We start from the raw sequence: 11,284 nt of genomic DNA, 5'->3' as shown, positions 1-11,284 counted from the left end.
TTAATCTACAGATTTTTTTCCATCTTTTTCCTTGCAATTTATTTAAGAAATTATGTTATTTGCTCTATAAAATGACCCACAGTCTAGATTTTGCTGGGTACATCCTATGATATAATTTAGCATTATTTTTCTATATTGCTTATAAAGTAGTATTTAGGCCTAGAGCAGAGTTTCTCAACCTTGACATTATTTCTCAAACTTGACACTATTTAGGCCTGATAACTGTTAGGAGTGGGGTTATAAAGGTTTAGGGGAGGTGCTCTCCTGTGCACGTAGGATGTTTTAGCAGCATCCCTGTCCTCTACCCACTAGATGTCAGTACAACCCCCTCCCCAGTTGTGACAACCAAAAATGTCTCCAGACATTGTAAAATGTTTTTAGACCCCTGTTCTGTTATGAAAAGTAGGCTACCTAAACTACAGAAACAACTTCAGGAATATGAAGACACCTACCTAGCAAAAATAACAATACTGGCTAGTTAACACTGCCGAGAACACAGGAAAAAGATTTTAACAATAAGCAATTGGAGGCTTTATAGAGTAGCTGATTCAAGAGCATCATTATAGAGGATGTGAGTTTCTGTTTCAGAAGGAAAAACATAACAGAGACAATGTGAATTGGTAAAAACACAAGTAGTTTATTTTCAATTATATGTTGCTTTCATAAATTTTTTTTCTGCAACTCATTGAACATTTTAAGATGTTGGACTTCTACCATAGGTAGATGGGTTTACTTTTTTTTTTTTGGTAGCATTTTACAATTTAATTATAAACCAAGAATTTTGAACTTCCAGAAAGATATTATTTGTGTGATATAGAATTACTTAAAACAAAATGCAAATTGGGAGAATTAATAAAATAACCCTTTTAATTTTAAGATGAACTACCATTTTTGCAAATGTTTCCAAGGGTGGAAAAGATGACAGGTAATTAATGTATTTTTAAAAAGATGTAAAAGGATTGGGATTGAGAGACTTCTCAAAATTTCCCTCAGATAACCTTACTTATAAGTTAACTGTCTAACATTCATTGAAGACCCCACTCTCTGTCAGGTTCTATGCACAATAGTTGTGTTTTGAGATGGTGTTGAGGTAGATCTGGTGGGAAGGGTCTTGAGATTAACCCAGAGCAGGTCTGAGGGGCAGACTTTCCTCCCGTGAGCTCCCTGAGGGTTGCCCTGCCCCTACCCTTATTGGCCTTCAGAATTCTTTCCTCTTTCCCCATTAATGTCCTTCAGTTTAGTCATCAGTGGTTTCCATGGTGAGTGTCCATAGTGTATCATTCTCCTCCAGTGGAGTTTGAAGATCTTAGGTGTCTTCATCATTTCTAGTGCTTTTGAACTTAGTATGGTTATGTTTAAGGTTTAATGGATATGTTTTTAAAAATTAAGTCTGCAAAAATAATAGTAGAGCCCAGTAATCAGGGAGCCTGGGGTTCTTATATTTATCTTTTTCATGTAACAACATAGGGGCCTGATTGGCTTCACTTCCTTAGAACTGTGAGAGGTGTCCCTCTTCCCTTTCTCTGTCAGTGGGTAGTCTCTAAATCTCTTTCTATCACTTCTTTTTATCTCTCTTCTCTTATTAATTCTCTCATCTTATTTTCTTTGCCTGTACTTGTCTCTGCATCTTTGTCTTCTTTTCCTCTCTGCCTTTTTCTCCTCTCCACAGTTGCTTCTCACCTTCTCACATCTTTGTCTCTCTTTCTCCACTTTTTCTCTCCCTCCCTCCTGTGTGCTCCTCACTGTTTCTGTCACACTACCACCTCCTCCCCACATACCCTTTCTTCCCAACAGGACCTTATTCAAGACATTGTCAATGACATTGTGAGCTCCACTTCAACAAGGAACACAGTCCTCCTTATTAAAGGTAATGGTGGATAAGATAGCACAAAGTAATTAATATTTAAAATAGATGTAAGGAGATGTTTGAGGTTGCATGAGTACCTCAGATTTCTTCCCCAAAGTCTTATGATTTAGTCAGGGTTGCACTGCTCCAGTCCCCTTTTGGCCTAGGGACTCCTGACCTCTCCTCTTACTAGTTTGTTTCCATGCAAGGCACCATCAGTTTCTGCGATGAGAGTCCATGGTGCATTTTTTTTAAAGTATGCTTAGAAGGACAGTTTGGTTTTGATATTTCCTGATTATCGGTGACATGTCCTTAGTACTGTGGTGTTTGGGGTTTGAAGGGATAAATTTGTATAGGTTGAGTCTGAAAAATCCAGTGTGCAGCTAAAGTAACCAAAGAGCTGAGCATTTTCATATTTATCTTTTCCAAGTAGCATCCGAGGGACCACATTTGCTTTATTTCACTAACATTGTTTTTCCTGTAAGGGTTCAAAGATGTTCCTCTTCTCTTTGTCAATGAGTATTTTCTCCTATTCTCACTACTTCACTTGTTGGCTCTATCAGGCTCATTTTTTTCTGTAAGTAGGTTGTCTCTCCCTTCTCTCTTTTATTTCTCATTCTTATTTCTCATTCCTATTTTCTCTGTCATCACCTTTTCTGACCTTCTTTGGTTTTGCCTCCTCCTATGTCTGCACCCCCATTTTCTTTCTAATTTTCCTCTTCACACTCTCCTGTGTTTCTCTGCTTTCTCCCATAGTGAAAATTTTTCTGTCTCCACCATTACCCACAGTCACCTGCCCCATGTGACTTCTGTTTCTCCATCAGTTTTTTCTAAGTGTTCCAACACTGACACAAAGGACATTGCTTGTTCCAGTGTGTAGTATGATATGGAAGCTGACGTGCTTTGGGCCGCTGATTCTTTCCTTAATTATTCCATCCTTCTCAGACATTTTCTCATTGAGTTTTGAGAGAGCAGTTTAAGGAAGTAAAATAGGTTTAAGTGGAAAATATTACCCTCTACAGAGGGGAGTTGAGCCAGACCTGTGTTACACTTTACCGGTGTGAGGTCCTGTTTTTGTTTTTGTTTTCTTAAAGGCGTTGATGAGGAACAGGCGATCAAAAGAAGTTCCTCGTAAGAAATGTAGATGCTCATCTGAGAAACTCCTGTTAGCCAGATCTAGTCATCAGGTGCCTTGTGCCTAAGGTTCGCTCCGCCTGTCGCGCCGCAAGCCGCACACGGTGGCTAACACGTCCTGCAATGTTGGGGACAGCCTGCCCGCTGGGGCACCGAGGACAACCCGCGCTCCGCGTACTGGAGCCGGCAGCCGCCCCCACCTGCTGCAGGGCGCCGGAGCCCCGCCCCCCTCGGGCGCGCGGGCCAATGGGCTGGGCCTCAGGGGGCGGGCCGCGGCCGGGCGGGCGGTGCGAGGCCTGGGGGGCGGAGCGAGCGGGGCGGCGTGGTGGTGGCCGTAGCTGCTGGGGCGGCGGCGGCGGCGGCGGCTTGGCCCGGCGTCCGCGGGCCGTGGGGGATGGGGGCGGCGAGCTCCAGCCCTCGGCGGAGGCGGCGGCGGCCGTGAGTGTTGGGCGGGCGTCCGCGTCCGAGACGCGGGATGGAGCGCCGCGGTGAGTGTGGGGCGGCGGCGCTCGTTCCGGCCGCGGCAGCTGGGGCTCGGGGCTGGGGTCGTCGGCGATGCGGCGGTCCAGTTGCGGTCCAGGGTGTGGGTGGCCCATGCGGCGGCCCCGAGCCGAGGCGGCTGCGGGCTGCGCTGAGGGTCGGGCTCGTGTCCTCTGTGCTGCTGGTCCTCTGGGAGGGGCCCGACGGGGCGAACGGCGCGCCGGGCAGCCGCGAATGGTGGCCCACAGCAGATGACGATTGAAATTAAAGCAAACATGTAACACGTCCCACCATCCACGTACTGTTCTAAGACTGCTCCACATTTTAACTTATTTAATCCTCCCGACAGGTCCATGATTATTTAACTTATTTTTTACACGGGGAAAATGAGGTTAACCTGGCGGAGCACACAGTCTAGTAATTGTCAGAGTGCGGGTTTCAGCCCAGGCAGTTTTGCTCCAGAATGTGTGCTCTTGACCGCTACCGAACCTGGTCTTAGCTCTGACCCGCCCCACTCCCACCTGTCCTGAGAGCAGTCCTCAATTCAACTGGGTTCCATTCCCGAGACGTTTTAGAATTTCGGTGGTGAATTGTTCTCCTCGTCTGTCTTTTGGGCTGAGGAGGGTCTCTTTCGTTCCGAGGCCTCAGTGTCAATGGTTTTTCCCAATTCCGTTATGGATGTGTTTGGGGCTTGACTGTTGTTTTATTTTTTCTTAACGGGTGAGCTCAAGAGCCCTAATGACTGAGCCTCGTGTCTCCATGATAATATTTTTCTACTCTCATTCTAAGAAGGAATTGGCCTAACACCCTTTGGGAGGGCAGGACTGTTAGCTGCTAAAGGCGGGAGCTGAGCGCCCCTTCCCCTTTCTCCAGCTGTCTCCGTGACAGTATCTCTCCTCTGTCGCTGTCCATCCATGTCCGCTGCCCTTTTTGGTTGCTCCGTTTCCCCACTCGGTATTTAAATACGGGGATGGGGAGCGTGCTCTTTGGCATTGGGTAGTTTTGGCTGGTCAAGAGAGAGCCCTGCCTGCCAGGAATGCTAGACATTCTGGAGGCGTGGGAGGTTGGGCAGCTTCCTCTTTTTTAAACGTGCTAGGTTCTAACTGCCCAGGAATGAAGTGTATGTGCACTGCATGCCTTTCTTTAGAAATTACAGTTATTTGCATATTATTGATAAAACCTTTTGACTTGCCCGTTTGCTGTTTTTGTGGGGAGATTTACGAAAATATAATCAAAGACCACCAAGATGATTTTTTTCTGATTTTTTAAAAGCATCTTTAAATAGATTCATACCAAATCAGAAATTGTGCTGAAATAGCAGATTTCTGAAATATCTGGCAATTTTTCCTAAGGTGGGAATAGTAAGATGGGAACTATTAAGTAGATATTTGGGGCAGTTTTACACTTCATTTAGCCTAGTGCCTAAAATGAAAGTACTTATATAATGATGTGTTTTTGGGAGGATGGAGCATGGGACATTTGATTAACACAGGCTACTTAAGTCTTGGGAAAGTCACATTACAGAGTACTGGGAAGTTAGTGTTCACATTTCTAATGCACATATTACTTAGAATTTACAACATATAGAGAAAGTAGATTTGTGTAGTAATATTCTGTTTGCTACAAAGTTCTTGGCTAAGTAGATAAAACACGTTTTTAATGTTGATGGTTTGGAGTTGGAAGAGATGCATGAGATTTAGGAGAGTTTAGCAAATATTTTGCTCAACAATCTGTTTGCACGGTTCAAACTTCACTTGAAAGCCATTTAGTAGGTTTCCACAAAGTCAATTAAGTTTCTGGAATTGTTTCCAGTGCTATATTTCTTGCTCACAATCTACAGATATGTTGTGGTGAAGCCACATCTTGTTCATTACTTAAGTATATTAAAAAAAAAAATCTTCCACAATAAAGCACTGCTAGTAATAATAGCTAACAGTTATTGAGTCTTTATGATGAACCAGGCACAGTGTTAAGTGCTTTCCATATTATTACCTCATTTAATTAAATTGCCAGTGGCAGTATGTTAGTAACTACATTTTATGTTACCACCAACTAGAGGATATTCATTTTGGGACATGGGAAGGTAGTGTGGATGATCTTGCAAAGTGTATATCCTCCAAATTTTCCACTATCATAGTTCAATTTTATGAAAACTTGGATTAACTTTGTTATTTAAAATTTTTTTCCCCTGTCATATTTCCTTTTTTCAGTTTCCAATATGAAAAATAGTAAATTATATATAACAAAATTATTACATTACTTATCATAATGCTTACTAGGGGTAGAGAATAACCCTTTTTAGTTCCTCCCTCCTCCCTCCCTGTTTTGTTTGCTTATAGATTTTCTTAGTCTTGAGTAAAAATGTTTAGGCATTTTTGAAATACTTCTTACAACTTTGGGTTACTAATTTGACATCGCGAAGATGGTGAAATAGGTGAATTGCTTAGATAGGTGAATTGTTTTATTTGAAACTTATGATATAGGTCTTTAATAACCATCTTTTTATCAGTGACAATGATCAAATTTACTAAACTAAAAGCTGTCAAAATTAATCAGAATGACTTTAATAAGTAAGTTGCAAAAGTGTTAAGTTAGGAATAGTCTTCTCAATGAGTGATTTGTAAAAGAGCTGCCCAAACAAGGTGCTTGAGTGTTTTGTTTTTATTGTTGGTGGGGAGACTTAGGTATAATAATTGTACTAAAAAAAATTGTCCTGGGCTCATTTTAGAAATTATCTACACATTTAAGGATTAATGTTAGATAGGTTTGGAACTAGCTTAAATGTAGAAATTACATTCTCGGAAATAATTTGAGATTAACAAGAATATTGAATAAAGCAGCACTAAAAGCTATTAGAGAAGTAGAGAAATTTCATTTAATAGTCAGAAGTAGAGAAACAAGAATAGAAATCCAACTTTGATTCCGGTTTTATGTAATCTTGTCTTTATCAGCTTTATATACTTGTTTTTTTTTCTTTTTTGAAAGATAGGGTTTTATAGACAGATTTTTTGAAAAACCGTATATATTTTCCATTTGAAACAGACAATCCAAAGTTAACCTTTTTGTTTCTGTAAAAATTAATTGCAACTTTACAACTTTATAAGTCCAGTGTTCATTCTGCAAATTCATTTATTCTGCAAATAGTTTTTTGAGTAGTTCTTCACTCCTATGCCAAGCACTGTGCTGTGAGCAGGGAACACGTGGTTAGCAAAATAACATGGTCTTGGTTTCCTTGGGATTATAATCTAGATAGGAAAACATGAATCATCTATTTGAACTTTGATAAGTGCAGTGATGAAAAGTATAAGATGCTATAATGCATCTAACAGGAGATTCTGCTCTAGTTTGGTGGTGGTTGTTACAGGGGCGGGGGTGGTCCAGGAGGACTTCTTTGAGGAAGTGATCTTTGAGTTGAGGTCAGAATGAGTAAACAAAGGGGAAGGAGTAGTCCAGGCAAGTGGAACTGTATATGGACAGGACCCTGAGTCAAATAGTCAGTGTTTTTCTCGTTGTAGGGCCATGACCCATTATGAGTCTGAAACCAATTTGATGGGCAGCAGTCAGCATTTTAAAAAATGAAATGGGATAGTATAGAAAACATCTGGGTACATCACCTGGTTCCTTAGCCAGAACCAGAATTTGTTTTATGTTTTATGCATTCCAACACACATACCACACACAAACATAACATACGTAATGTGTGTACTGGCTCATGATGTGAAATTGTTTCCTACTGTGTGGGTCATGGTAAGCAGGTACTGTTGGAAAATTTGAAGGGAGTGTGTGTGGCAGGAGTGTTGAGAGTGTCGAGTAGGAATTATGACTCCAGATGACAGTGCAGAGGTAGGTAGGAGCCAGATCTCATGTTGTGCCTTACAGTTCTCAATAGATTATCACTTGTCCTTTGGAAGAGTTTTAAGCAGAGAAATGACATGTTGGGATTCATGTTTTGAAAAGTGTACTTACTACATTCGGAACAGGATAAGAATGGATGTGGAGAGATCATTAGGAAATTAGTAACAATAGCTCAAACAAGAAATGGTGGTACTTAACCTAGTATGATACTACAGATAGAAGTAGATAAATTAAAGATACTGTAGATTAGGAAGGAAAAAATCTATAGAGTTCAGTGAAGTATAGGAAAGGGTCAATAATACAATAGTATATCTTACACATGACCTGGAAGTGAATATTACATAAAACTTCCTACTGTAAATTTCACAGAAGTTCTTAGTAATTCTACCATTTTGAAAGTATCAAAATATTGAAGACAAAATATTTGAAAAATGTTTTAATGATTATGCTTGAGCTAACTTAATCCCTCCAGTAATTTCCTTTTTGATTTAAGAAATGCAAACAAAATTAGGGCTTTCAATTCTGGAAAGGTAAAATGTGAGGATGAAGCAGAAACAAACTAAGATTTTCTGAGTTTCAACTATGTGCCAGGATTAAGTGTTTTACATATGAGGTCTTCTAATTTTATATCCCCTTTTAATTTTCACACAGCCTGTAAGCAAAATTATACAGGTCACACATTTAGAAAGTATTGCGCCAGAAGTCAAGTCTAAGTCTTTCTCATTTCAAAAGATTGTGTTTTTACTATACCATTTTGAAATTACCAAAAATATTGCTCTGATATTCATACACTTATTTGTTCAACCAATCGGGATGTATCAGATTAGTGGACAGCCTTAGAACTTGTTTTCAACAGAAAATTATTCTTGCTGAAACTTGATGACCTAGAGTGTGTATGTGTGTGTGTGTATGTATGCATTATTATTGAGAACTAACTGTAATCCAGCTTCTTTTATGTATCAGACACTTCTATACCATTGTCTCTTTGAATGCTTACAATAATCTCATGAGGTATAGGTATTGTCAGAATGTTATTCCTGTTTTATAAATGAGCATACCAAAATGAAGAGATGATTAACAGCTTGTCAGGACAGACAGTGAGTGATGGAGGGGATTTTGAAAACAGGTCTTTTCTTTTGTTAGAGCTCATATTGCATCTTTATTTTTGAAGCTGATGTCATGGAGTTAGAGTATGTTCTTCCGCCAAGTGACTTTTCAGAACAACTTTTACAATTAAAAAAATTCTGTACCCTAGGAGTTAAGAGGAAGTTATTAAGAGAATGGATTTTGGCAACAAGGCAGATCTGGGTTTTAAGTACCAGTTCATCATTTTTTAGCTGAGAGCTTGGACAAATGATTTAACCTCCAAAGCTCAGGCTGCTTATTTGTGAAATGAAGAAAATAGTAGTTTGCGTATCATAGAGTTGTCAAGATGACTGGCACTTAATAAATAAATTAGTAGTACAGTGTTTGTTGTTGTCATAAATGGAATATGGAGGTGGGCTATGGGCTGTTTGTGGAAACCTAATGTTTCCCCTGGTTGATGTGGTATTTGTGTTTCTCTCTTTTGTTTTTTCTCCCTTCCACTTAAGGATTTCAGTTTTTCTGACTGTTCTATGGAAGGATGATTGCTCACAAACAGAAAAAGACAAAGAAAAAACGTGTTTCGTCATCAGGCCAACTCTCTACTGATGTTACAACTCCTGAAATGGGGCTCAAGTCCATAAGTTCCAATTCCATTTTTGATCCGGATTACATCAAGGAGTTGGTGAATGATATCAGGAAGTTCTCGCATATGTTACTATATTTGAAAGAAGCTATTCTTTCAGGTTTGTCAACTGTTTTCTCTTAGCATTCTTACTGGATAGTTTGCAAAATTTTAAATGCCAGCCTAGCTACAGATAAACACGTACACAGTGGTAGGAACAAGGTATTCTGCTTTTGTTATTTTATGACTTTTTTCCCCCCAAATGTTTGATGTTTGATGTTATGGTGTAAGCTATTTTATTATCAGATACAGTACAATACATAATAGAAACGTTGGTAAGTGTGAGGGAACAAGAATACAAAAAAACGAAACTCAGTCTTTGGTTCTTAGCATTTAGACCCATTTGACATGGGAAAATTTTAGATCGTTGGAATTTTAACCTTCTTCTTAATGGTAATACAGTGCCTTGATTAGTCTTTAATAAGCAGACTAATGTTTATCATTTACATTTTTGATACTTCTGCCTGGATTCAGTTTTCTATATTGTTCCTAAAACTTAATCTGGAATAACTGCATTTGAGTGATTTTTTTTTTTCTCTAAGATCACACTTAATTCTGTTTTGCTGTTCTATAACCTATTCTTCACCTAAGGGATAATCACAGAATTTATTCTCTGTCTAGTTAGAAATGGATAATGGAGACAAGACTTGGTTCTCCTAAAGTAAAGAGCTACATACATCTGCATTCCCCAACTTGATCTTAATCCCTAAGTCTTTTAACTTTTAATACATAATTTTATATTCAGATTTGATGGCAGTGATAATAAAGATACAGCCCCTATTCTTTTGTGATAAATAGTTCATTTCCATATTCATAATGGTAGGTCTGGATGTAGAAAATGAATATTCCTAGTTTTATTTATATGAGATCTCTTTGGGCTTCATAGACATAAGAGTTCAATAAATATTTTCTGTATATGTAAGATAAATACTCATTTTCTGATATATGTTCTAGAAAGGAGACTAAATCACATCTTGTACTAAATGCTGCTTTTAAGAATTTATTTCTAACCTAATTTTCAATATGAAATGCCCACAATAACTGGTCTTAAATTATAGCCTCAAAATTTTAGTATTTGAATTTTCCTTAAAACAATCACATAAATCATGTTTTTGAGACTATATATAATAGTACAAAAAAAGTTGCCTATATACCTATTCATTTTAATAGCTTGGTTTTGAAATCAATTATGGTCGATTAAATGGTAATAAAGTTTTCTTTTTATTGGGGAAGGGTATTCTAAATACATTAAGCATTATACTGGGAATAAATTTCTTACCAAAATGACACTATCTGCCATTTATTTAAAGAAGCATAGTTTTAAATAAAGCCTTGTTCTTAACTGGCTTGTTTTAAATTTGTTTTTAAATTTACATATAGTAAAAGTCATTCTTTTTGGTGTAAGTTCATAACTGGGTTAATTTTGAAAGTGAAATTTAAAATGATGCCTTGATTGACAAATCATTTACCTCAATTTAGGGTAAAATCCAATTTTCTTTATCGATATAAGTGTTCATTAATATAAATAAGATTTTTAGTTAGGATTTTTATCTGTTTTATTTGTTTTCCTCAGGAGATTTATATCATTTATAAATCCTGATCTTTGTCTCACAAATTTAAAATGATGGTAATTTAAAACATGTGGGACAACTCTTTATCTTCAGTTTTTTAATGTGAATTTCAATTTGTGAATAGATAATTCAGAGACTAAAAAGGATTGAAAGCTGATCCTAAGTAAGAAAAGAGAAAGTTTCTAAGTAAGATGGCAAAAAGAGACTGCCCCTTGAGATAAAAGTAGGCATATGGAAATACAGTTTTCATGAAAATTTAATATTAAAAATTTATAAAGATATTACCCTTTTTAAAAAAAGATTTATTTGAGAGAGTGTGCGCACAGGGTGGGGGAGGACAGAGGGAGAGGGAGACAGAGAGTCTCAAGCAGACTCCCCGCTGAGCACAGAGCATCACACAGGGCTCGATCTCAAGACCATGAGATCATGAACTGAGCCACAATCAAGAGTCAGATACTTAACCAACTGAGCCACCCAGGCTCCTCAAGATATTGTCCTTTTAATAAGAAAACCAGTACTTCAAAATTTAAATACTTGATATTATTGCTAATAATAAAAAAGTTTGCCATTTATGGCTGGTAAATTAATTTTAAAAATGTAAACATTTTTTGGATAACCAACTCTCATTAG

The 11,284-nt window shown here is 38.2% G+C and overlaps 1 protein-coding gene across 1 annotated transcript in view; it reads left to right on the top strand.

Moving 5' to 3' along the window:
• The first annotated feature begins 3,391 nt into the window (after positions 1-3,391).
• ARHGAP29 (Rho GTPase activating protein 29) overlaps positions 3,392-11,284 on the top strand; it is a 62,635-nt gene continuing 54,742 nt past the window's right edge. Inside the window, exons 1-2 of the mRNA XM_021690318.1 lie at positions 3,392-3,468; positions 8,908-9,144. Of these exons, the coding sequence (XP_021545993.1) occupies positions 8,940-9,144 (205 nt within the window). The 5' untranslated portion in view covers positions 3,392-3,468; positions 8,908-8,939. The remainder of the gene's footprint in view (positions 3,469-8,907; positions 9,145-11,284) is intronic.

Source organism: Neomonachus schauinslandi, chromosome 4, assembly GCF_002201575.2.
Source record: "Neomonachus schauinslandi chromosome 4, ASM220157v2, whole genome shotgun sequence".
Taxonomy (NCBI): domain Eukaryota; kingdom Metazoa; phylum Chordata; class Mammalia; order Carnivora; family Phocidae; genus Neomonachus; species Neomonachus schauinslandi.
This window is presented reverse-complemented; position numbering and strand designations above follow the sequence as displayed.